The sequence below is a fragment of the Microcebus murinus genome, chromosome 2 (genome assembly GCF_040939455.1).
Source record: "Microcebus murinus isolate Inina chromosome 2, M.murinus_Inina_mat1.0, whole genome shotgun sequence".
Classification (NCBI taxonomy): Eukaryota; Metazoa; Chordata; class Mammalia; order Primates; family Cheirogaleidae; genus Microcebus; species Microcebus murinus.
Window position 1 is genome coordinate 108,418,755 of NC_134105.1, and position 27,978 is coordinate 108,446,732.

At 39.8% G+C, this 27,978-nt stretch overlaps 1 protein-coding gene across 2 annotated transcripts; it reads right to left on the reverse strand.

Moving 5' to 3' along the window:
* Nucleotides 1–26: 26 nt before the first annotated feature.
* Nucleotides 27–25,140, reverse strand: SLAMF6 (SLAM family member 6). Of its 2 annotated transcripts, XM_012749221.3 has the most exons (8): nucleotides 25,003–25,140; nucleotides 9,424–9,756; nucleotides 6,642–6,905; nucleotides 6,081–6,194; nucleotides 5,696–5,734; nucleotides 4,588–4,667; nucleotides 2,528–2,602; nucleotides 27–2,177 (listed from the first exon to the last, which is right to left on the reverse strand). In XM_012749221.3, exons 1-8 carry the CDS (start codon nucleotides 25,106–25,108, stop codon nucleotides 2,130–2,132), a joined length of 1,059 nt encoding a protein of 352 aa, XP_012604675.1. In that variant the 5' UTR covers nucleotides 25,109–25,140; the 3' UTR covers nucleotides 27–2,129. The 2 variants fall into 2 exon arrangements, with proteins under 2 accessions (XP_012604675.1, XP_012604676.1); XM_012749222.3 differs by lacking the exon at nucleotides 6,081–6,194.
* Between the last annotated feature and the right edge of the window lie 2,838 nt (nucleotides 25,141–27,978).

Consider the following 27,978-nt stretch of genomic DNA (forward strand, 5'->3'; position numbering starts at 1 on the left):
ACGTGGACATGACAGTAACCCTCTTCTTTCTCTTTTCTTTTTTCTTTTTTTTTTTTTTTTTTGTCAACACAGGTGTGGTTGATTTTCTCTTTTCTTTAAAGCCTCCATGACTCTATTCCTTGGAAGTACTTCCTTCTTCCTGATTAAGCTTTCTCCGTCTTGTCCCATTCCACTGAGTGATAATGTAATTAATAGCCAGCATTTGAGATTAATTTAACTTTGGTGAATTTTGTTTTTTGTTTGTATTATTTGCAGTCATTATTTCAGTTCTTCCCCATTCCACTCCTCTTTCCTGCTCCAACTCCCCCACCCCTTCCCTTTGAATCGTGAGGTCTTGAGAGCTAGTCTTTGTCACATGTCTTGTTGTGCTGAAGGTCTGTGGGACGATTCTATGAGTTCAGGAGAATGTAACTTAATAATAATAAATTATTAACTTATATTAGTTATATTAGTAATGATACCAAGAATGATGACTGACATTTATTGAACTCTTTTATGTGCTAGAAACTGCTAAGAGCTTCAGGTGTATTGTCTTATGTCATTTTCACAAACCCCATTGCAGATTAATATATTTATTAAAAAATATTTATTGAACATTTGCAATGTGCTAGATATTATGCTAGGTGCTAGGCTTATAATGATAAACAAAACAGTTATAATGTCTAAATAGCTTATGGTATAGTGGGAGAAATAGACAATAAAAAATAAAAATAAATATTTAATGACAAATGACATGGAAGATGTGACAGAATAATAAGAGGATCAATTTTTTTTATTTATTTATTTATTTTGAGACAGAGTCTCACTCTGTTGCCTGGGCTAGAGTGCCATGGCGTCAGCCTAGCTCACAGCAACCTCCAACTCCTGGGCTCAAGCAATCCTCCTGCCTTAGCCTCCCAAGTAGCTGGAACTCCTGGCATGCGCCACCATGCCCAGCTAGTTTTTTCTATATATTTTTCATTGGCCAATTAATTTCTTTCTATTTTTTAGTAGAGATGGGGGTATTGCCCTTGCTCAGGCTGGTTTTGAACTCCTGACCTTGAGCAATCCTCCCCGCCTTGGCCTCCCAGAGTGCTAGGATTACAGGCATGAACCACTGCGCCCGGCCAGGGATCCATTTTAGATAAAGAAGTTTGGGAAAGTCTCTCTTAAGACGTGACATATTTAAGCTATGGGTAAAGAATAAGGAGGAACCCAGCAGGCAGGGGAAGGGCCTTCAGGCAGATGTAAATGACTTTAATATAGAGAAGCTTTTCCTGTAACAGAGGAGCTGAAAGACGATCAAGAAGCCTAAATAGAGGGGGGTGTGGGGAAAGTGATGCTAGCTGAGTCTGGAGATCGGTCAGACTATCCAAGGTCATGCAGACTGGATTTCACTCTGAGTGCAATGAGAAGACTGCAGGGCCTTAGCAGGCAAATGAAAGACCTGCTTTATATTAAAAACATTACTCTGGCTATCTTGTGGGGAATGGATTGAAAGGGGACAAGAGCAAAAGTGGGGAGAGCTGTTCCAAGGTTGTTGTTGGTTCCAGGTGGTGATGACTGGATACAGGATGGTGGTCAAGGGGTTGGAGAGAAGTGGATAGACAGGTCCAGGATATATTTTTGAGGTAGAGTCCAAAGGGCCTGGTGATAGAGAAGCTGGAGTCAAGTATGACTTAGATTCTTGGCTTGAGCAATGGAGCTGATGTATTACCATCCTCCCGTTTTTTTCAGTTTAGGAGACAAAAGCTCCAAGAGGTTGGGTAATATGTCTCAGGTGGTATGTCTGGTAAATGTTGTACAAGTTGAGCACACCAAATCCAAAAATCCGAAATCCATAATCTCTCTGTCAACCATAATTCCATTTGTTCAGTTACCAAAGAGAAAGTCAGTACTCAGTTGTGTTATCTGAAGCATGTTTTGGTCCAGAGTGGACTGGAAAATATTTGGATCACATGCTGGAAATGATGTTATCCTTAGGTATATGACCTAGGTAAGCAGGTTCAAGTCTGAAGGACTGGAGGTGATAATCCTAGATATTCAGATTCTGTTGCCAGGCACAAACTCAAGCTTCCTGCTCTTTGTCCTCTCCATGGGATCAGGAGAAGATGTATCATTCTCGAGTTCCTTTGAGACCTTTCAGAAACTTATATGACCTTGTCAAAGGCAGTTTCCCTGGGAAAAGTGGGTTTACTCTATGGGTAAAAGAGAAAGATTAAGTAGTTAAATAGGGACCGGAACCTCAACCCACCCATCATGGCTACAGAAAGAGGACAGAAGAACACCAATAGGCAGTGAGTAGAAACACTGATAAGATAAAGTAGGATTGAATTAAAAAACAGGAAGGTTGAAAACTCAGATTTGCATGGTGACCCTCATACAAGACGACTTTTTGAATATGTTTTGGTGATGTCCTGAGACTTTCTGTATCCTGCTGTTATTTGTGCATCTGTGAAATGACCCTTTTAGGTTTGCTTTATTTGCAAAATCACAAGCCTGAAGAGAAAGGTAAGAATGTAAGAACGTAGGGCAATCATGGGCTTACCTGTTTGGAATGATTAATTGTAGAGTAAATTGTGACAGAATCATTGTTTTTCATAGGTGTTGGGATTTCTGTTTCCTGTAAAAAGAGTCATACCCGTTTGGTTTACACAGAAACAAAAAAATCCATACATACCATGTTTCCGAGAAAATAAGACCTACCCATAAAATAAGCCCTAGCAGGATTTCTAAGCATTTGCGCAATATAAGCCCTACCCCGAAAATAAGACCTAGTGATGGGCGTGGCTATGCAGCGCATCTGCACAACCCATGTGTTTTGTCGCAGAGTGGTAAAGAAGCAGCCCTTCTCATCTGCCCCATGAGAGCTCTATTGCTCAACATGAGAGATTGGGGCCAATGGTTCTAAAGGAAATAGAGTTGCAAGAAATTCAGGATGGAATTCGGTGTCTGGAGAGTTATGATGATGTTCCAGAATAAGACGACTTAACTATATTTGAATAAATGTAGATTGTTGTACCATACTTAAAAAAAATAACACATTCCTGAAAATAAGCCCTAGGGTGTCTTCTTGAGGAAAAATAAATATAAGACCCTGTCTTATTTTCGGGGAAACACGGTAGATATATTGTTAGGAAAGGTAGTGTGATGAAAAGTTAGGAAAGGTAGTATGTCAAAGTTCTTTGGGCGGAAGGACAGGGCACATTTAGCAGAAGAGCAGGCACCACCAGCTCTCAGACTTGTGAAGGTTTAGTGGCATTTCTTGAACCTCATATAGAAGAGCAATACTCCAGCAAACCAGTGGGATCAAGGACCAGAGAGAGACAGAAAGGCAGCCTTGTTGTAGGAAGGGAAGGAATTGTTCTTGTCCTACATCCAACTCTACTTTCCTTCCTCCATCTTAAAGAACGAACTTATATATCAAATGGCTATCATATCTTTTGTCTCAGATTGTTACTAGCTATAACTAGAGCTGCCATTTCACCTGCTTCATTTTTCACTACAATTCTAACTGCCTGGTCACCATGTCACTGTGGCCTCCTCAAGCCTGGAGAACTGGTAGAATAGGAACACTTGGTCTTAAGCATGGTGCTGCCTGGAATACACAGAACAGTAATAACAGTGGAATTCCCCATGCCCCTCAAAGAACCTGCTCAAATTTTTCGACACTTTAAATTAATTAAGGAATATTTAAAGAATTATCAAGACCTCAGAAACTCTCCAAAGTACAATAACTGGACAGTGATTCAGACTTGATTTGAATTTGAATTCATTTCAGCAAATTCAAGAGGAATTTCAAGGAGCGTACTTCACAGATTCCTGTGAGAGGCTGTGGGAGGGGAGATTTGCTTGGGGAATCCAAGATTTATAGCCAGATCAATGCTTCCATCATTTGGAAAATGCCAGTTTTCTTGGCTTATTTTTCACAAGACATGAAAACTGGCCTCCCAGCATGTATAGTATTATTTAGAATCGTGCCACCTGCATGTGGTTTATTTAGGGGTGGTGGGGAGTTGCTGATGCATGACCAAGGCCATCCTGTTATGTTGCTAGAGGGGAGGGGAGGAGTGAGGGCTTCTCATGGTTTAGTGGCTGGTACTGCGGAGGAGTTGCAAATTCTTGCCCACTTCCCCTCTTGAGAAACTACTTCTGAGGTCCTCTAACGCCCTACGCCGCCACATCCAGAGTGAGGAGCCAGCCCCCTGCCATAGAGCTATCTCCTTAGGAAACTTTCAAACTTAACGGAACTCTGATCTATTCAGCAAGTCTTTACTTAGTGTCCTGCTAGGATATAGGGGAAGAGAGAGGAAGACATAATTTGCACTTCTAGACAGCTTGTAATTAAGCTGAAGAGATGTGCAGATGCATCAAGCAGTTAGAGAACAGCGTAAAGCAGGGTGTCAATAAACATCCCCTTGGGCAAAAGGAGCAAACCAGAAGGCGGGCACTAGAATGGTCTTGCGTGGAACTTTGCAGCCCCTGTGGCTGCCTTCTCCTCCTCTCAGTGGTGTAGGTCATTTGATCCATCAGACGACGGTGGTGACAAATTTATGAATAATGACTGTTGAAAATGGCAGTAATGGAGTATGAAGCGGAAAGACTCACCCTGTTGGGATGAGTGACTGAAGCATACACAGTGCTGCTGGCTGGAGAGACGGAAACATTCTCTGTGTTCCTCGTGGACTCTGCGGTTAACACAGGAAGGCAGGTTCAGTGGCAGAAGATCTCTGGGCTGCTCTCCCAGCACCTCGCCTTCCCCAGAGCACTTTCTGTCCCCAAATAGGCAGTTGTTTGAAGCATCACCCTTCCACTGGGTTCATTCATTTTTGACAGTCTTTGGATGTCTGGGTTGACAGAACCTTCTCAGTCATGTGGTCTATTTCTGATCTCTTGGGGTCAGGAGTGCTCTTGAAGTACCCTAAAGCTTCAGAGTGTCCCTGAAGCTTCCTATGTGTGGGTCAGGAAGCTTCTGGGACCAAACAGCTCTGCCTACAGAAGAGCCAGAGATACCTCGCTGGTGACCAGAATGGAGCCAATTATCTCACACATGGGATGTTACTAAACTTTTCAGAGGTTCTAGAGTTGGATTTGATTATTTTAGAGATGAGGAACTGGAGGCCCAGAAAGTTCCATTGACTTGTGCATAGTCACACAGGACGTGATAAAACAGGAACTTGAACGTGTGTCTTCTGACTAGAGCTCATGCCCTTTCCTGTACAAGTGATGTCATGCATCACTCATCTGTGAAATGAGACTCAAAGCCAATCCGAGTCCAGAGCCTGTGTTTGGGGCTCTAGATCACACTGTCTCTTTAGACTGTGTCTATCCATTGCCTACATCCTGGGTGAACAGTAGTGATGCAGCCAGGCAGTTTGGTTTTGTGCCTTTGCTGCTCTAGTCCTGTGTCTGCCCTGTACTTGCTGGGTGGCAGTGCACCAGCCCTTTCACTGGCACTTAGCTTATTCATCGGCAGGGCGGCCAGTGACCCTGATCTCATCATGAGAAACTGTGAGTGACCAGTTAGCATGCTTGTGAGGGACCCTATAAGTCCCACGGTTACAGATCAGCTCCCCTCGCACCATGTAGTCTGTCTGGGTACTGACATTCTGACTCTCTCCTTTCTCAGTATCCAGCCCTTTGCCATCCCCCTTCCTCTTCCATTTGGCTCCTCCCATCTGCTCTGTGACTGGGAGTTAAGAATCCGCATGCTCACCGGGACCCTGGCCTTGCCGTGGAGACCAATAATGGGAACCTGAAAGATGAAATCAGAACATTGAAATGTGTGACTACAGTGAGAGAGGACTTCCACCCCCCACCCCATGGGAGTCTCTCTAGAGGATGTGGCAGGAGGGACTCCAAAAGAAGGACAGGCAGCCCTGAGGTAGGATCCTGCCTTTCCCAGTGGGACATCTCCCTCAGGATATTAGCAGGTGCGCGGTCTCACCCCAGGGGTCATCCTAGTGGACCAGCTGAGCCAGGGTTGGCATCCTTCCTCCCTTCACCCGTGCTCCACAAGAGATCCTTGGGAATCAGAGGCCCCAGACCCTAAATCCCCTAGAACTTTGGAGAACAGACAAGTTGCAAGAAAGAAAACCTGCCTTTTTTCCCCCTGCAAACAAAGAATAAACACAGCCCAATGAAGACTATGAATAGCACAGTAGCCACAATCACCGTAGTCCGTATGATACCTGCATGTGGATTTTTATTAAAACCTGAAAAGAGAACAGAGAAGTGGCCCTTGAGACACATTGTGTGAGGCCTTCATGGAGCCTCTTCTTGGAGCCTATGGGGGCTGTGTGGGTTGTCTACACCCAGAGGCTCTGGCGCTCTGGGCAGGCAGGCTTTCAGGGAGTGGGAGTCCCATGTAGCAAGCAGGGCAGGGTGGGGCCCAGTGGAGTCCGGGGCAGAAAGCACCCCTGCCTTCCTGAAGCCTTTGCCCGTGGGCTGGGGGAGGGGCGGGGGCAGGGGGGGGCAGGGATGGAGGGAGAAGGGAGACCTTTGGGAGCCACGAGAGGCACAGAGCTCCAGAGGGCATCTGTCCCCTCCCAGCAGCGGCTGCCTCCCACTGGGCCACTGTACTGGAAATCACGTAGAATGTGAGGACCTGCTACACCCCACAGAGGCTCAGGGCTCTCAGAGAGACCTGGGCAGCCTGTTACCTTTGCAGAAGTTCTGGGCAGAGACAGAGGAGGATAAATTGCCAATGGGGTTCTCAGCTATGCAGGTGTATTTTTGTTCACTGGAATTTTGGGGGTCCCAGGAGATAGTGAGGTTCGGTTCCTTTCGAAGTATGTTTCCTGAGGCCTGCCACCTGAATGAGACATTGTCATCTGGATTCTCCACTGAGCAGGTCAGGTGTATCTCGCAGGTCCTATTCCCGGATAGTTCACTGTGGCTGGTAATGTTTATGTTCCTCAGTTTTTCTGTGTGGAGAAAAAAAGACCGATTAAGGACAAAAGGCTTGGCTCAGTCCTCTGTGACAAATCCTTCCCCTCGATGTTTTTGTATTCCACTTTTGCTGTATGTTATGGGCTGCAGACTCCGTAACTGACTCTGCTTCTATTGCCCAATTGATGGTAGCAAGGTCTGGGACAGCCCGATGATGAGAGACATCAGCATGGGACAGGGTGGCCCTTGGGAGAAGTGGGAGGGGAGAGAAGCACTCACGGCTTCCTTACATACCATGTGTCACTTGTTTATTATCATGGGTATCGTTTATTGCCTGCCTTACTTCCCATCTAGAATGCCAGCTCTATGAAGGCAGGGATCTTTGTTTTGCTCACTGATGTATTCCAAGTGCCTAGAACAGTACCTTGTACATCGTCTGTGACCCCAAAGGCTCTATGAATAAATTTTACATGGCTTCAACATCTTTCTTAACACTGAACTCTACGCAGTCACTCCCAGTCAATTGGTATTGGTTCATAAAATCAAATCTTTACCATTCCTATCCTGGCATAGACTAAGAGATTGGTCAATGTTTTTTTTTTTTTTTTTTAAAACCTACATAGTTCGTAACTTGAAATTCCTTTGCACTATTTTTTTTCCCTTTGCACTATTGTAAAGCTAGTTGGTATAGCTTACACATCTGTGTATGTGCCTTTGAAGAAGAGGTATGTGCCTTTGAAAGCCATTGACATTGAACCTCGTGAGTGTGGCTACTGCAGGAGAAATCATGCTTGGTCTTCTCAATAGCATCAGAAGAACATTGTCTCAGTTAGTGTGATGGAGCCTGATATGGAGTCTAGTCTCAGGATTTCCACTGCATGTTTCTTTCATCTCTCAGTGTCCTGGCACTGTCTTGATGTTGGCTGGTCACCCAGAATGATCCTACCTGTAGTGGGTTGAATGACGACCCCACAAAAGACATGTCCATGTATTTTCCAGAATCTAAACATTCCTTTATTTGGAAAAAGGAGTCTTTGCAGATAGAATCAAGTTAGATGAGGAGATCAGCCAGGATCATCTGAGTGGGCCCTAAATCCAATGACACGTGTTCTTATAAGAGAAAAGCAAAGGGATATTTGAGACAGACAGAAGAGGAGAAAACACAGAGAAGATGTGACCATGAAGGCAGAGCCTGGAATGATGCAGCCACAAGCCCAAGACCACCAAGGAATGCTGACAGCAACCGGAAGCTGGAAGCGGCAAAGAACACATTGTGCCCCAGGCCCCAGCCCACACCTGGAGTTTGGATTTCTGGCCAGAACTGTGAGGGAATAAATTTCTGTTGTTTTAAGGCACTTGGTTTGTGGCATTTTGTTTCAGCAGCCTCAGGAAATTGCCCCAGGGTGATTTTGCCCATTTTGTTGGAATCTCTTGTACAGAACTTTTCCAGACACCCTCTCTCTCCCACCACATTTACCTGTTCTGTGTCTTGTTCTTTCAAGGATGTGACTTTGACGAATCTAACATGGTGAATCTGTCAAATCCTCAGGGGTAACATGTAATCCATTTGTGGAGACATTTTAGTTTAACAGTGATTTTGAGGGATACCATGTTTTAACCCAAAGAACTCTGAGTGAATTTTAGACACCATGGACTCTCTAACAGATAAGAATTATGGAATCTCGGTGGCCTTTAATGTTGTGTCATCTGATTGCCAAATTAATGCTTGGATTTATCCTACGACGTTGCTGCTAAGGGATTGTCCCAAAGCCACTCATGGCATCTCTGAACATCACTGATTGCCAGAAAGATTTTTTTTTCTGGTATTGATTCAGAAGCTATCTCATCATAGTTTCCATAATTTTACATTGTAGATATTTTCATTCTTTAATCTTGGGGAGGCAGAGTTTTGACCAGGAATCAACATGAGCTGTCTGAGGGAAAATATTGTTAGACATTAAATAACTTTGGCAGGAAAGACATTTCTCTTTATCAGCTCATTCTTCCAGAAAACTTTCTAGATAGACTACTGTGCTGTACACAGACCATTTTATTGGGTCAGACTAGCATTTGTGTAAAGGGAGGTACCATGACAGGGTGGTTTTGCGGGAGGTGCTGGCACCTCTGCGACTGTAGGCAAGTTACCGTGACTGAGGCTGTGCCTCAAGGGTAAGGATTGTGTCTGTCTCATGGAACTTTTGTGAAGATTATGTGGCAGATGCATGCAATACACATGATAGTTGTATCATGAATAGTTCACGTCCATTACTTTTGCTACATTTCTAGTTGAAAAGGATCATTTTATTGGGTGAGGGGGAGTGAGGTGATTTTGGGCCGGGAGTCACAAGACTTAGGTTCTATTGTCAGCTATGTCCCTAACTGGCTGTGCTGTGTCATAGGGTTGCTTCACTGCTGGGCTGCATTCTGACTCCAAATGCTATACTCTACCACCATACTCTAATGCTATACTCTACCACACGTACAGTCACATGGGATTGAAATGTATTATTGTTTTTTAGTCCATATATAATCATACCCCACATTTAGACTCACCGAAGATCCTCAGAGTGTAGCTGGAAAGTGTTGCAAAGGCCTCTGTGGTCATCTGGGCACTGTAAGATCCTGTGTCTGCCATCGTCAGGTTGCTGAGATGCAAGGAGTAGGACTGGGTGAGGTTCAGTCGCTTTCTCCATTTTGGATCAGTCACTTGGATGAATGGACTTTTGGCTTCATTTAGATTTATGAAGGCGATAGATGTTCCATTGCAAAGCCAGGTGATGGCACTGACCTTCTTTCCTTCAGGAAACTTCAAGATAAGAGTTACTGACTCCCCCAGAACTCCATTCACCGTCGATGGGATTAAGCTGTTTTGTGAAACTACATGCCCTGTAAACACAGAAGGAAAAGGTTTTAAAACTGTCCCTGGTGGGCTCTATCCCCGACAAAATGTCTGGTACTCTTGGTTAATGCACTGTTGGTTCAGATGGTCCCTCCCGGCTCAGTCCACCCTCCCATACTGGCTGTTCCCTCCTGGCTCATGACCATACTCTGTGACCCAGCCTCTGAATTCTTAGGGCATTAGGCTGCAGGGGACAGCAAACTACCGACTCCAAAAACTGTCAGTCATTGCTGATGTAGTATAATTAAAGCCTGACATTTACTGATTACCTACTGTGTGTCCAACATTGTAGGCTTGTGCAATTTAGAAGACTAATAACAGGGACTAACCTCAGGGATTTGTGGCATATACAGTTCTTCTTATACATGATTTCATTGATGCTGACAATTCTGAGAGACAGGCAGGATGGGTATTATTATCTCCATTTATAAATAAAGAAACTGAGAAACAGAAAGGTTAACTATTTTTCCCAGGATTACTCAGCCAACAAATAGCAGAGTCAAGATTCAAACCCAGATCTTCTAACTACTTTGTGCTCTTTTCATGATACCAGAAGATATCTTCTGTACTCTCAAAAAGATTATAGCATAATAGTTGAGAAAATAAAACTGATAAATACACAAATAGTTAATATAATTTCAAAGTAACATATAATGGCCACATTCTTGTGAGCCTCTCTCAGAGCCATCGATGTTTGAGCAAAAAAGGTGAAATGGTCACGATGATTCTTAAAGAAGGGGCTTCCCTTAGCATCCTTTCTCAAATTCTTAGCAATTATCACAGCGTTCTATACTGCTGTGTTTACTTGTTTGTTTGATGATGTCTTAATTATGCTTGCGTCTCAGCACTCAGCCCGGTGTCTGACACAGAGTGGGGTCTGTGGAAACATTCCAGTGGGTCAATGAACACATAACCATAACCATGGCCTTAGCTCTCTCGGGATCTCTTATTTCTCAGGAGAGGAGCCAAGTAGGGCAGATCCTGATACTCAGCTCCTAGCTGAGCTTCCTCTTTGTCTCTCTTTGCTGGATTGTCATATGGGTTCCAGGCATGTGGACACTGCCATCATCAGTTCCTCCCCTGCACTACGTCTTTCCCATCAGCATGTGAACATGCTGTCATTCGTCATCTTGACTCCCTTTCCCTCTTGCAATCACATGGGTGAATGTCACATGCAAAATCCTGAGCAAAAAACCCCCAGATACAAAAAAACCACAAGACACTACAATGGTATGATTCCACTTATTTAAAGTTAAAAAACAGGTAAAGCAAATCTATGCTGTTACAAGTCAGGAGAATGGTTGCCCTTGAGGAGGAGCGGGGGAGAGCACAGGAGCGCTGTGAAGGAGGGATTCTGGGGTGCTGATGATGTCCTGTTTCTTGGTCTGTGTTTGTCTACACAGATTTATTCATTTTAGGAAAATCCTTTGATCTGACACTTAGGATTTGTACAGTTCTTCTCTTTGTATTTCAGCAAAGAAAGTTGAAACGGTAACAAAAGCAAGACAAAACAAAATCATTACAACAGCTTATAACTGCCAAAATGATATGGCCATTTCTGTCTCTTTGACCTAGTTCCTATGACTCTTCCCCTTGCTCAGTTTTGCTCCCACCCACCTGGCTATTTGTAGAACAAGCCAGGGCTTTTGCTCTTGCAATTCCCTCTGCCTGGAATGCACTTCCTCCAGGTATCCATGCGACTCCCTCTTCTGCCCCCATAAGGTCTTTAATGTAAATGGGCACTCTCAGAGAGGCTTTGGATAAGTGTGACCACTGACCACTCTTTCCTCACTACCACCCCCCACCACCTCTTGCACAACCAGCTGATTTTGGATTTGTTTTTCTCTGTGGTACTTAACCATCTAGCATACTTAATAATTTACATGTTTGTTTTGTTTATTCTCTCTCCTCTCCACTAGAATGTAAGCTCCATGAAAGCAAGGGTTTTTGTCTGTCTTGTTTACCATTGTGAACATTCTTGAACAGTGCCTGGCACACAGTAGGTGATCATTTGTTAAGTGAATGGACACATCTCTATCCCCTCTCTTGGAGGTTCTCTGTCCAGAAGGTTGAGGTTGAATTAATTCCTCTTAGTAAGAGATCTGGACTTACTCAGTGGCCCAGGGACTCATTAGGAGCTGTTCCTCCCTTGCCTAGCACACTCCTGTAAGGTCCTTTGCTTTTATAGATTGCAATTATTAGTTTATTTAAAAAGTCATTCATTTTTACCATTCGTTCAGCTATATGAATATAAATGCATAAAACCTTAGCAATCATGGCATTCAGACTCCGTTTATTCTCTTTTCTGTACCAGTTTCTGGGCCGAGCATGGAATACAAATATGAATAAGACATCGTCAGTCCTCTGGGTCCACAATCTATCTGGCAGAGGAGTCTGGCAGATTAATGAGTAGTTAGTTAGGATGCAGTGGGTTGGGCACTGACCAAGGTGGGGCTCACCTCTGCATGGCCCTCATGCCACTCTTACATCTTGTGCACTCAACAGCACATACTTCTTTCTCTTTGTTATAATACACGATTGTTTTCCTTTCTTTTCCATAATCTTGAGGGCAGGGATTCTGCTTATTGTTTCTGTATCCCTAGGATTTAGCACAATTTCTAGCTCAATAAATGTTGAATTGATAGAAGTGTGTGCTCTATGGGAGCACAAATTGTGACGATGATGGACTGGGGACAGTTGTGGGCTGTCAGGGAACACTTCACAGGACATGACATTGTGCCAGGGTTTTGAATGAAAACATAGAGTGCTCCATTGCTCAATTATTTGTAATTCTTGTAAGAATGTCCTGCTTTCTTTGCACTGCTGTTCCCTCTGCCTAAAATCCCCTGCCCTACCTTTTCTACATGGTAACTTCCTATTTATGCTTCAAGGATGAGCTAAAATATCTATTTGCCTCTGCTTATATTTGTGGGGTTTTGCAGTGGTACAGCGGGAGGAGAAAAGAGTTTGTTGTGGAGCAAAGGGAGAAGGAATGCAGGTTGGATGAGGTCATAAGAGTAGTTCCCTGCAGGTCCAAAAATAAAACTAGATTTGTGCCAAGATGCTCAGGGATGGTAAAAGTCAGATGCTCCAAAAATGTTCAAGAGACCCTCTGTGAGACTTTGGACACAAGAAGAGCTGCTTTGGGGACCAGGTGATGTGGTGTGGCCAAGAGGGCACAAGGAGGTCATTTTCTCTGTTCCGCCTGGAATCAGCACTGGTGCTTTTTTGGGGAGCATCCTGATTCAGCACTTTTGGAATGGATATTGATGTTCTTGGGATTAGGCAGGGCATCCAAGTAGCCCCAAGGGTCCATCCCTTAAGTAGAGAACTAGAGTTAGAAAAGGAGATGAAGAATTGGAAAGATACCTCAGGGTAGCTACAGCTGGCAGGCTTCTTTGGTGGCCCATGAGAAGCATCCCTTGGGGACTCTCAGACATCACTGGGTACCACTTAGAGCATGGAGGTGGTGCTGAGGTCTTGCCCATCCTCTGGTGAGGATCTCAGGCCAGAAATTTAGGGTACATTTGTTTACATGTTTCATCTGTTGGATGATGAGTTTCTGGAAATATGAATAATATCTTACTCAGCTTTTTATTTCCCCAGAACCTGGCCCAGGGAACTCAGTGAATGCTAAGTAGAATGCAATTTGAATACAGAAAGTTTTGAAGGGTCACCTGAACAGTGGGGGGATTTACTGTGGAAAGTATTAAGAAATATGGAGTATGCCTGAGAAGTGGGATGGTATAAAGAAAGCAGTGTTTTAGAAAGGAGAGATGAGAAGTCGGACCATATTGATTCTGAAAAAGAGAGAAAAGTCAGAAGAAACTTTGAGGTTTCTAAGCTGGGGAGCTGGCTTAAGCCTATGTATAGTGAGGAGGGGTATAGTGAGCTGTTTTAGCTCAGTGTGAGACAAGTCCAGTGTGAAGGAGGGTAGGGGCTGATGTCTCAAAAGATTTAATAAGAGAAGGTAGGAGAAACATAGGGCAGGATCTTGAGAAGAAGGCAGAATAAGGGAAAGTTACTCTTTAGGGTAATAGAGTTTTGAGTAATTTTGGAGCAGAGGGAAATAGCTGGTGGAGAAGGAGAGACTAAAGATATGGTGAAAGAGGGCATTCAAAATAAGGAGTGTCATTTCTGCGGAAGAAGCTAGGGTGTGACTCAGGAGCACAAGTAGAGGAGTTCGTGTTGGATAGAGGTGGTTCTCCTCTTTCATTATCAAAAAGAATGAGTTTAATGATCTCAAGAGATTTAGAGGCTAAAGGGGGAGAAGTTGAGGTATTTCATTTAAGTTGGCCTCAAAGTTGTTCCAAGAGGCGTAGATCTGATAGGGCCTGGAGGAAGAGGGACGAGGCTCATAAAAGTCACTGTGAGGAATTTTTTAGGAAACTGACAAGTGATCAATAAACTAGTGTGGAAGCAATGAGGAGGACTTGGCTATGGTGGTTGATAGGCATCGTTTGTAGAGTCTGGACAGGTTTTTGACTTTCTCCAGTGTTGCTAGCCCATGTAGCCCAGTAAAAGAGAAAGAAGGTACTGGGAATTACTCAATACCAGCATTGGGCATGGGCGGGGAGAGATATGGTATCAAAGGGGTAAGAGGTTTCAAGAGGATAGTGGTTACTTTGTTGAAATTGCTAGCCAGAAGTCTGAGGGTTGGTGGCATCAATGAAATTGGCACAATAAGTAGGTTCAAGGGTCCATCCCTCCACAGCAACACACACCCACATGCATGTGCACACACACCCTCCCACACACAATGGGCAGACATTGTCAGAACTCTGGCAACTAGTCAAAGGTTACCAAGCAAATGATGAATCAAGAAAAGAGGCAACTTGGCCAGGCGCGGTGGCTCATGCCTGTAATCCTAGCACTCTGGGAGGCCGAGGCGGGCGGATTGCTCAAGGTCAGGAGTTCAAAACCAGCCTGAGCAAGAGCGAGACCCCGTCTCTACTATAAATAGAAAGAAATTAATTGGCCAACTAATATATATATATATATATATATATATATATATATATATATATATATAAAATTAGCCGGGAATGGTGGCGCATGCCTGTAGTCCCAGCTACTCGGGAGGCTGAGGCAGAAGGAATCCTTGAGCCCAGGAGTTTGAGGTTGCTGTGAGTTAGGCTGATGCCATGGCACTCACCATAGCCTGGGCAACAAAGCGAGACTCTGTCCTCTGTCTCAAAAAAAAAAAAAAAAAAAAAAGAGGCAACTTAAAAATTGCAGGAGTTAAAAAGAGCCAAATATATAGAAACAGAGAATAAAACAGTGGTTAGGAGGGCCAGAGGGAGGGTGGGATGAAGAAATGGGGAGATGTAGGTCACAGGGTACAAAGTTGCAGATATACAGGATCAATTTTTTTTAAGTCTAGAGATCCAATGTGTTACACGAGGAATATAATTATAATATTATATTTTATACTGGAAATTTGCTAAGAGTAGATTTTAGGTGCTCTTACCACACCTGCAAAAAAAAAGGGGGGTAACTATGTAAGATAATGGATATGTTAATTTGCTTGACTACAGTATTTATTTCACTATGTATATAAAGATGTCATGTTGCACACCTTAAATATATATAATTAAAAAATGGTAGGAAAACTTTGCAGAATAGTAGAATGCTAGGAGTGCTTGTCCTTCCCCTAATCTCTCTTCCCTAGTTTTGTGGCAGTCTTGAAGATAGTAGTCTACATTCCCAGTGTGAGACCATGGCCTCTGGTTCCAGGGGACACAGAGCTGACCTTGTTTGGAAAGCATGACCTTGTTTGGATCTGTTTTGACCTATCTGGGTGCTTCCTAAAGAGCTGATGGAAGGCACCCAAATGGGCACTGTCAGGTGGAAAAGTAGCTATGCAGAGGTCATTCCTCATAAACAATGAAAGGCAAATAAATAACCCACTGCCACCTGGGGCAAAACATTCAAGTGGAGACAAACAATAGACATGCTAAAAGCCTGGAAGGAAAAGCTGAGGAGAGAGATTCTTTGGAGAATTAGGGTGACAAGTGCCTACTTATAATGGGGAATTTAGAAAGCCACATGCATGTCCAGGGCATGGCATATGCTTAGAAAAGTTCTGAGAAGACCCTAAGATTTTTCTGATGGCTGATATTTGCACTCAGTGCAAGCAGAAAGTCAAGGCTAAGGCAGTGTGATAAATAGCCTGTCTAAAGCATTAAAGGAGTGCTACAACACAGAGCCAATCTGCAAAGACAAAGATAGGACTTTTCTTTTTTTGCTCCTGATATTCAAAGAAGTATCTGTCAAAACACTAGCTGACCACAAGCTAAAGAAAAAGAGACTTCAGAGACCATATGTAACTAATAATACAATCTTTATAAAAATAGTTTAAAAAGTCACTGAGCAAACAAAAACTACAACCCACAGCAAGCAACTACAACAAATACTGAGGAAGCAGAAGATTCTGATTCTAGAGTTTTAATATTCAAAACATCTAGTTTTCAACTAAAAATTATAAAGCATGGGAAGAAAAAAGAAAGTATGACTCACTCACAGAAGAAATTAATAGAAATTTTCTCAGAAGAAGTATAGGTATTGGACTTACTAAACAAAGACTATAAATCAACTGTCTTAAATATGTTCAAAAACTAAAGGAAATTATGGACAACAAACTAAAGGAAATCAGGAAAAAGACATACAAACAAAATGAGAATATATATATAAAAAAGATAGGTACTATAACAAGAAAATAAATAGAAATTTTATAGCTGAAAAAGTACAATAACTGAAATGAAAATTTTACTAGATGATTTCAATAGCAGATGTGAGCAGGCAGAAGAAAGAACTAGCTAATTTGAAGCTAGGTCAATTGAAATTATCCAGTCTGAGAAGCAGAAAGAAAAGAGTGAAGAAAAATGTATAGAACCTTAGAGACCTGTGGAATACCATCAAACATACCAAATAGCATAATGGGAATGCAAGAAGGAGAGGAGAGAGAGATAGGGCCAAAAAGGATACTTGAAGAAAATAATGGCCCCAAACTTCCCAAATTTGATAAAAGATATGAATTTTTACATCCAAAAAAGTCAATGAACACCAAGAAGAATAATCAAAAACAGATCCACAAGATAAATTACAATCAAACCATTGAAAGACAAAAACAAAGAGAATCTCAAATTCAGCAGAAGAAAGCTACTTAACATGTTCAAGTGATGGTCAATAAAATTAACAGTCAACTTCTCAGAAGAAATTATGGATGCCAGAAGGCAATAGAATGACATATTTAAGGTGCCAAAAGAAAAAAAAACTCATCAAACAAAAATCCTACATCTGACAAAAACATCCTTCAAAAATGAAGATGAAATTAAGACATTCCAAGATTAACAAAGACAGATGGATTTTGTTGCTAGTAGACCTGTATTTTAAGAAATGCTGAAGGGAATCTTTCTGGATAAAATGAAAGTACACTAGACAGTAACTCAAAGCCTATCAAGAAAGAAAGAACAAAGGTAAAGATAACTATTTAGATTAATACAAAAGCCAATACTCTTGTATTTTTGCTTTGCAAAAATTCCTTTGCAATTCCTTTTTTGACATGATTTAAAAGACAAATGAATAAAGCAATAATTATACATCTATGTTAATGAACACACATGTACAAAGATGTAATTTTTGACAATAACATAAAGGGAGCAGAATGGATCTATATGGGAACACAATGTTTACATGTTTTTGGAGCTAAGGTGATGTGAATTAAAAAGAACTTGTTATAAGTTGAAGAGGTTAATTGCAATCCCCAGGATAACAACTAATATATTAACTAAAAAAGTATACAGAAAAGGAAATGAGAAATGAATCAAAACTAAAAATTATCAATTATACGTAAAAGAACAGAGTAATGGAGAAATTGAGGGAAAAATGTAAGACATCTAGAAAACAAATATTAATAGCAAAATGCGAGAAGTAAGTTCTTACATATCAGTAATTAAGTATAAATGAATCAAACTCTTCAATTAAAATGTAGAAATAGGCAGAAAGGACTTCAAAGCATAATTCAACTACTTGCTATTGACAGAGACTCATTTTATATTCAAAGGCATGAATAAATTAGAAATAAAAATATGGAAGAAGATATTTCATGCAAATAGTAACCAAAAGAGAGTTGTGGTAGCTATACTAATATCAACAAATTGACTTTAAGTCAAAAATTATTATTAGAGACAAAAAAGGACATTGTACATTGATAAAAGGGTCAATCCAGCAAGAAGTTATAACAATTATAAATACATACACACCAAAAAACAGCCCTAAAATATATGAAACAAATATTAACATAATTCAAGGAAGAAATAGTTCTACAATAATAGTTGGAGAATTAAATACCTTCAATAATAGTCATAACAACTAGACAGAAGATCAATAAGGAAGTAGAAGACTTGAAAAACAATATAAACCAACTAGACCTAATGGATATACATAGAACACTTCATCCAAACAGCAGAATACACATTTTCCTCAAATGCACATGGATTATTCTCCAGGATAGATCATATGTTAAGCCACAAAACAAGTATCAATAATTTTTAAGACTTAAATTATATAGTCTTCTCTGACCATAATGGAAGGACACTGGAATCATGAAGAGAAGAAAAATTGGAAAATTCACAAATATATGGAAATTAAACAAACAGTGGGTCAAAGAAGAACTCACAAAGGGAATTAGAATCTACCTGAGACAGGTGAAAACAAAAACAAAATGTATGAAAACTTATGGGAGGCAGCAAAAGCAGTGCTCAGAGGGATATTTATAGTCATAAATACATACATTAAAAAAGAAGGAAGATCTCAAATGAATAATTTAACTTTAAATTTTAATGAAAAAAGGAGCAAACTAAGCCCAAAGATAACAATGAAGGAAACAATAAAGATTAGAGCAGAGATAAATTAAATAGAGAATTTAAAAAATAGAAAAAAAATCAATGAAACCAAAAGTTGTTTCTTTGAAAATATCAACAAAATTGGCAAACTTAGTTGCATTGGCTAGGGAAAGAAGAGAGAAGACTGAAATTACTAAAATTAAGTGAAAGTGAGGACATTACTACAGACTTTAAAAAAATAATAATAAAAAAGATTATAAGAGGACACTAAGAATGACTTTTTGGATTATAAGAGGACACTAAGAATGACACTAAGAATGACTTTTTGCCAACAAATTGGATAACCTTGATGAAATAAACAAGGTTCTTATTTCCAAGAAACATATAAACTATTAAGACTGACCTAAGAAGAGATAAAAAATCTAAGAGGACTTATAACAAGAAAGGATATTGAATCAGCAATCAAAAAGCTTCTGACAAAGACAAGACAGAAGGCTTCACTGGTGAATTCTACTAATTATTTAAAGAATAATTAACACCAATCATTCTCAATTCTTCCCAAAAATAGAAGAAGAGGAAAACACTTTCTACCTCATTTTATTAGGTTAGCATTAAATTATATAGAGCATTAGGTCAGCATTAGACTGATACCAAAGCCAGTATCATAAAAAAAGAAAACTAGAGACTAATATCCTTTATGAATATTGCTGCAAAAATTTGTAGCAGAATACTAACAAACTGAATTCAGCAACATAATAAGAGCATTATACAGCATGATCAAATAAAATTTATATCTGAAATTCAAGAATGGTTCAACATATGAAAATCAATCAATGCAATATATGATGTCAACATAATGAAGGATAAAAAGACACATGACCATCTCAATTGATGTAGAAAAGGCATTTGAAAAAAATGCAACATCCTTCTGTATAAAAACGCTCGAGAATCTAAGAATAGAGGGGAACTTCCTCATCTGATAAAATGTATTTATGAAAACCCACAGCTAACATTCTACTCAAAGATGAAAGATTAAAAGTCTTCCAACTAAGATCAGGAAAAGGCAACAATGCCCACTTTCACCATTTGTATTCAATATTGTACTGGAAGTTTTAGCCAAAGCAATTAGGCAAGAAAAAGAAATAAAATACATCTCAAATTGAAAAATTGAAAAAGAAATAAAACTATTCCTATTTTCAGATGACATGACCTTATAGATAGAAAATTCTAAAGAATCTATAAAAAATTATCAGAATTAATAAATGAATTCAGCAAAACTGTATTCCTACACACTGGCAATGAACAATCTGAAAAAGAAATTTAGAAAAGCAGTTTCATTTACAGTAGTATCAAAAAGAATAAAATACCCAGGGATAATTTAATAAGGAAGTTCAAGGCTTACACAGTGAAAACTAAAAAAGTTCTGAAAGAAATGAAAGACTATCTAAATAAATGGAAAGACATCCCATATTCATGAATGGGAAGACCTAATATTAATATGGCAGTACTACTCAAGGCAATCTACAGATTTAGTGCAATCCTTATCAATATTTCGATGACTTTTTTCATAAATGGAAAAACCAATCTTCAAATTCATATGTGATGGCAAGAAACCCCAAATAGCCAAAACAACACTATAAAAGAAAAACAAAATTGTATGACTTGCACTTCCCAATTTCAAAATTGACACAGTTAAAGTAATCAGAACAGTGTGGTACTGGTGCAAGGATAGATAGATGTCTATGTGGAATTGAATTGAGAGTCCAGAAAGAAACCCATACATTTATGGCCAAGTGATTTTTGACAAGTGTGCCAAGACTATTTAATAGTGAAAGAAGAGTCTCTTCAACAAATGATGCTGAAACAACTGGATATCCACATACAAAAGAATGAAGTTGTACTCTACCTCTCACCATATGGAAAAATTAAATAAAAATTTATGAATCTCCTAAATATAAGAGATAAAACTATAAACCTCTTGGAAGAAAACATGAGTAAATATTTATGATATTGGTCTTGAACTCCTGATCTCAAGTGATCCTCCCACCTTAGCCTCCCAGAGGGCTAGGATTACAGGTGTGAGCCACCATACCCAGCCAATATTCATGATATTGGATTTGGCAATGGATTCTTAGATATGACACCAAAAGCATCAGCAACAAAGAAATATATAAATTATACTTCATCAAAATTAAAAGTTTTTGTGCATCAAAGAACATTAAAAAAGTGAAAAGACAACTTATAGAATGGGAGAAAATATTTGGAAATCATATATATGATAAGGGTCTAGTATCAAGAATCTTTAAAGAACTCTAACAATTCAACAACAAAAAGACTATAATCCAATTAAAAATGGGCAAAGGACTCCAATAGATATTTCTGCAAAGAAAATATACAAATGACAAATAAATACATGAAAAGATGCTCAAAATCATTCGCCATTAGGAAGATGCAAATCAAAACCACAATGAGACACCACTTCATACCTACTAAGATAGAAATAATGATTTTTTTAAAACGAAAAATAACCAGTGTTGATGAGGATGTGGAGAAATTATAACCCTTGTGCATTGCTGGTGGGAATGCAAAATGGTATAGCCACTATGGAAAACAGTTTGGCAATATCCCAAAAAGTTAAGCATAAGATTATTATGTGATCCAGCAATTCCATTCCTAGGTATATACCCAGAAGAATTGAAAACAGGTATTCAAATACTTGTACACAAATCTTCATAGTAGCACCTATTCACAAGAGACAAAAGACGAAAACAACCCAAATGTCCATTGGCAGATAAATGGATAAATAAAATGTAGTAACACAGAAAATGGATTATTATTCAGCCACACAGAGAATTCTTTTTTCATAAAAAAGAATGAAGTATCGATATATGATATAATGTGGGTAAACCTTGACAACACTATGCTAAGTGAAAGGAGTCAGACACAAAAGTTCATATATTGTATGATTTCATTTATATCAAATATCCAGAATATGTAAACCCAGAGGGATAGAAAGCATATTGGTGTTTGCTATGGGCTGGAGGGAGGGGAGAATGGAAAGTGACTGCTTGGTGGGTACAGGGTTTTGTTTTGGGGTGATGGAAATGTTTTAGAATAATAGAGGTGGTGGTTGCACAAAATTGTGAATATACTAAATGTCACTGAATTGTACACTTTAAAATTATTATTTTATTTTACATGAATTTCACCTGAATAAAAAAAGTCTGAGTGTGGATAGAGAAACAACTGAAGCTGGATGTGGGGTGAGGGACCAAAAACTGAGAGGCATGGGTGGCGGGAGATCACAGTGGGGACAGACCACAGCTTCTGAGAGGTGGAAAGCTATGAGTGTCTTTGAGGATGACAAAATGTAAAGAAGCTTTCTGCTTCAAATAAACATTTGAAGATGTGGTTGGTTGGTAAAAAGCAGATAATGCTGTTCAGGGGAAAGGGACCCATCAGATCACAATCTCTTAGCAGAAGAACCTTGCATTTTTGACTCAAAACCTCAGAATCAGCCCACATATATTGGCTATACCTACATTTCCAACTGCTGCTCTCTCCTGGACCTTAGAATTCTCATATCTGCTTCCTGCAAACACACTCAAGGAATTAGTTCCTATTTCACCCTTCCTCTAATCCCAGTGTGATTGACGTTCGATGGAATTTAGAACTTCACTACTAGCTTGTTAGCAATGCAGAATCTTAGTCTGAGTCCTAGAATCAGGATTTTAATAAGATCCTCAAGCAACTTATATGCACATTAAAGTTTGACAAGTTTCCATCTAGAAAGAATAAAATGAAGAAACAAATGAAATTCATTTTCTCCAGGACATCATGATGCTTGACTTCAGTTATAACTACTATTCTTTTGTTCTGTTAGTTTTGCCACCCAAGGCTTGAATTAGAGAAAAATGACATTTTTTTTCCTCAACTTTGTCTTTTCAGCTGAATTTTCAAAAACGAGTCAGGATGGCATCCAATCCACTTGAAAGGATGTAGGCCGCTGGTGAGTCATTGTCCTTCATGGTTGTGTACAAGATTGATTTAATTTTCTCACACTTTTGCCAAAGTGGTCTTCTCTCCCTTCGCAAAGCACTCTGAAGTCTTCCCTGCATCAGGGCCTTTGCACATTGCCTCAAATGCATCTTCATTTGACTCTTCCTGTTAAACTTTTCACACCCCTTTAATATCTCAGATGGCATGCTGCTTTTCCACAAAGTCCTTTCTTCCTCACTCAGTCCAAAGCAGGTCCCCTTGTTTTTCTTTATCATGCTTGTTTTCTTCCTAGCCTCACATTTTGTAGTTATATATGCATTTGTGTGAATATGTAACCATGTGTAAGCTAAATAGCATAGTGAAGTGGTTATGAGCTTGCACCCTGGGCCAGGCTCCCTGGTTTCCAATCCTAGCAGCCCCTGATCTCCTCCTGGGGCCCAGAACACCTGCATCTGCCACCTGCAAACACATTCAAGTGTGTTTCTCTTCCTACACCCCTCCCTCCACAACTGTGGGGCAAGTTACTTAAAGCAAGTTACTTAAATGTTTCATGCCTTCTTTCCTCTCCTATAAAGCGGGGATTAGAGCAGTGTATATTTCATAGGGACATTCCAAGAAACACCCATGAAAATGGGGAGAAGGACAGAAGTTTTAACATGAGGACATTCAGAATATTTCATTTGAGAGGCTACTTTTAGTTTGCAAGGAGGTAAAAATGAGGCAGAGGCTTGAGTTTCTGTCTCAGGTCAGGAAGTATGTCTAATGAATCAAAGAATGCTCCCTCTTTCTGCATCTTATGTATATTTCCCAAAGTTCTGTCCTCTTTCCATCTCTCTCCTTAGCTTCATTTGTTATCTCTATGTTGTTGACTGTCAAGGCTCCAGCCTCAGCCCTTGTCTTAAATTTCCAGCTGCTTTCAAGAAATCTCCTCTTTGATATCACCCTGCCATCTTAAAATCAAAATTGAACTAGCTTTCCTCCTAGTGGCTGCTCCTCATCTCTCAATTTTGTCCCCTTCTTTGGCTATCCTATCTGAAATTGAACTGCCCTTTCACCATATTTCATGTCTCCTTTCCCTGATTTATTTATTCCATCCTTATCACTACCCAATATACTATTTTACTTTTTATCTTGTTTATAGTTTGTCTCCCTTGCTAAAATGTTAATTTCATAAGAACAGGAATTTTTGCCTGCTTTTTTCATGAGGTATTCCCCCAAAACTAGAACAGTGCCAGACATCCAGTAGGTGCTTGGTGAATATTTATTGACTGGCTTAATGAATCCCCTTTCTCCGGTTCCTGTTGAGAATCAATCTAGTTCGCGCTATTTCTATGGCATCTCTTGCTTCAGTCTCTTCTTTCTCTTGCGCTGCTGCCCCGTTCGTTCAGCTGTCATCATTTCTCAGAACTATTGCAAGAGCTTGCCACATGCTGGCTAATGAAATCTGGGGATGTTATTTAAATTATCTTAGCCTCAGTTCTTCATTTGAGACAAGATTGGGCACATTCAGGGTGGTCTGGCCATAGACAATTCTTATTTTAAAATGGAGATAATAATAGTATAAATTCATAGAATTGTCTTGAGACTTGTAATGCACCTGGTGCAGCACCTGGTGCAGTCCTTGAAATAGAATAACCACTCAGTGAATGCTAGCTACTTTGGTCACCTGCCCTGGGCCAGGCAGTGCTAGCTTTCCTGTCTGGTCTCCTGTCCCCTCTCTCTCTCTGAATGCTATCCTGTGGCCCTAGTGGACCACCCAAACATGATATGAACCTTCCTGTCCTCCATGTAATCGGACAGCAGGGAGCAAGAAGCTAGCTGGTCAGTTCATTCCTTTCTCACTGTGATACACAAAGTATCGCTGTACTAGCTAGCCCTGATTTGCATCAATGGAACGGGGAGCTGGAGACCTATTTTTTTCACAGTTAGCAAAAGATGAGAAGACTGTTTCTAGCGTTTTTGCTTGGGCCCAGAAATTTTGTAGGTTTTTTTTTAGCATTTTAGATGAGGATAGTGAGGCTTAGGAAGCATAAGTTACCAAATTGGTATGAGGACTCATTTTCTTCACCTCAGCACCCTTTATACCACAATATGCTGGTCACAAACCACAGTCTGATTTTTAAAAAGTTCATTTCCCATGCTCCAACAAATGATTCTCTTACATGCAGACACAGTTGTTCACTGTGAACCATCTCAGTCTCTAGTATTCAAAGTTAAGAGGAAGCAGTTTATTAGGCACTACCGTGAGGCCCCCCAGCTGCTCCACCTGCCCTCCCCCCCATCCCTTGGCAGAGAGCCAGACTGCTGTGTAGAGGTAGTTTAGATTAAGCAAGACACACAAAACCAGGGAGTCACTCAGTGACTACCGAGGTCTGTGTCAACATTTACCTGGGCCAAGGCAGAAGACAAGCAGGAGAGATGGGAACAGCCAGAACATGCTCTCAGCAGTGGAGGCCGGTGCTGGTGAACTCGAGGCAGTCCACGTCGTTGTCATTCTGTCATAAATTGAAAGTACTTATGGAGTACTTACTAAGACTTCCCCTTCCTCTCAGAGGCGTGGTAAGAACTTCTTCCCCCAACATTAAAAAAATCCTACACTCCTACACTGTTGGTGGGACTGCAAACTAGTTCAACCTCTGTGGAAAGCAATATGGAGATACCTTAAAGCGATACAAGTGAATCTACCATTTGATCCAGCAATCCCATTGCTGGGCATCTACCCAAATGATCCAGTGACACTCTACAAAAAAGACACCTGCACTCGAATGTTTATAGCAGCACAATTCATAATTGCAAGGCTGTGGAAACAGCCCAAGTGCCCATCAATCAAAGAATGGATTAATAAAATGTGGTATATGTATACCATGGAGTACTATTCAGCTCTAAGAAACAATGGTGATATAGCACACCTTATATTTTCCTGGTTAGAGCTGGAACCCATACTACTAAGTGAAGTATCCCAAGATTGGAAAAACAAGCACCAGATATATTCTCCAGCAAACTGGTATTAACTGAGTAGCACCTAAGTGGACACATAGGTGCTACAGTAATAGGGTATTGGGCAGGTGGGAGGGGGGAGGGGGGCGGGTATATACATACATAGTGAGTGAGATGTGCACCATCTGGGGGATGGTCATGATGGAGACTCAGACTTTTGGGGGGAGGGGGGAAATGGGCATTTATTGAAACCTTAAAATCTGTACCCCCATAATGTGCCAAAATAAAAAAAAATAATTAAAAAAAAATCCTAATTTAAAAATTTATTATTTTGTTTACTTTTTCTGAGCCAAGTACAAAAATCTTTATTGTGCAATGTCAGCTGGAATTTTCACTTTCTATCTGCACACTTTTTCCATTTTGGGGAAATTATTTCATTGTGGTAAAATAATCTGACTTACATATTGTGGTTATGTAACCTAAAATTTATCATTTTAACCGTTTTTAAGTATACAAATCAGTGCATTAATTATATTCACAATATTGTGTAGTCATCAATACTATCTATTTCCAAAACCTTTTCATTACCCCGGACAGAAACTGTGATCATTAAATAATGACTAACCATTCCCTTTCCTTCCAGATCCTGGCAGCCTCTAATCTATTAATACTTTCTGTATTTATGAATTTGCCTCTTATAGGTGCCTTCTATAAGTGGAATCATACAATATTTGTGCATTTGTGTCTGGCTTATTCACTTGGCATAATATGTTCAAGGTTTGTCTGTATTATGGCATATGCAGAACTTCATCCCTTTTTATGACTGACTGAATAATATTCCATTGTATGTATATACCACATTTGTTTATCCATTTGTTTGTCCATCTGTTGATGGAAACTTGGGTTATTTCTACATTTTGGCTATTGTAAATAATGCTACTATGAACATTGACATATAGGTATCTATTTCCTTGTGTTCAGCTAGAAGTTAAATTGCTGGATCATATGGTAATTTTATATTTACCTTTTGAGGAACTGCCAAACTATTTTCCATAGTGGCTTCACCATTTTACATTCTGACATGGAATTGGAGCAAGAGTTCCTATTTTTCCACATTCTTGCCAACATTTGTTATTTTTCATTTTTTGGTAATCACCATCCTAATGGGTATGACGTAGTATCCCTCTGTGGTTTGGGTTTGTATTTCCCTAATGACTAGTAATATTGAGCGTCTTTTCATGTGCTTATTGGCCATTTGCATACCTTCTTTGGAGTAATGTCTAAGGCTGTTGCCCATTTTTAAATTGGATTATTTACATTTTTTGTTGAGTTGTGGGAGTTCTTTATATATTCTGGATATTGATCCCTATTAGGTATTTGATTTGCAAATATGCTTTCCCATTTGATTTTCCACTCTCTTGAAAGTGTCTTTTGATGCACTAACATTTTTTATTTTAAGGAAGTCCATTTTATCTATTTTTTCTTTTGTTGCTCATGTTTTTAGGATCGTATGTAAGAAATAATTGCTGATTTTTTGCTCATGTTTTTAGTATCATATGCAAGAAATCATTGCTGAATCCAATGTCATTAAGATTTTCTCTGTTTTCTTCTAAGAGTTTTATAGTTTTAGCTCTTACAGTTAAGCATTGGATCCAATTTCAGTTAATTTTTGTATATGCTGTGTGGTAGGGGTCCAAGTTCATTTTTTGCATATGGCTATCCAGTTGTCCCAGCACCAGTTGTTGAAAAAACTGTCCTTACCCTCATTAAGTGCTTTTAGCACCCTTGTCAAAAATCATTTGACCACATATTAAAGGGTTTATTTCTAGGCTTTCTATTCTATTCCATTGGTCTGTATGTCTTTATGCCAATACTATGCTGTTTTGATACCTTTTAGTAAGGTTTGAAATCAGAAAGTGTGAACTTTGTTCTTTTTAGAGATTATTTTGGCTATTTGAAGTATGTTCACATTTGATATATATTTTAATATAAATTTTCTATTTCTGCAAAAGCATCTTTGGGATTTTGATAGGGATTGCATTGAATCTGTGGATTGCTTTGAGTAGTATTGTCATCTTAACAATATGAAGTCTTTCAGTCCATCAACATGAGATGTCTTTCCATTTATTTGTCTTCTATAATTTCTTTCTTCAATGCCTGGTAGCTTTCAGTGTACAAGTCTTTTGCCTCCTTGGTTAAATTTCTTTCTACCTATTTTATTCTTTTTGATATTACTGTAAGTGGAATTGGTGTTTTTTTTTTTAATTCTTCCTTTGGATTGTTTATTATTAGTTTATAGAAATACAACTGATTTTTGTGTGTTACTTTTGTATTCTGCAACTTTGCTAAGTTTTTAAATAGCTCTAACAGTGTATGTGTGTTTGTGTAACCTTTAGGATTTTCTACATGTAAGATTATGTCATCTGT

Coding starts and splice junctions, on each gene's coding strand:
- SLAMF6 (XM_012749221.3), bottom strand. CDS start 25,108: ATGACAACGACGTGGACTGCCTCGAGTTCACCAGCACCGGCCTCCACT. Junction 9,757..25,002: donor TGTCTTCTGCCTTGGCCCAG/GTAAATGTTGAC, acceptor CTGTGTTTACAG/GGCATGTAGTTTCACAAAAC. Junction 6,906..9,423: donor CTACACTCTGAGGATCTTCG/GTGAGTCTAAAT, acceptor TTCTCCACACAG/AAAAACTGAGGAACATAAAC.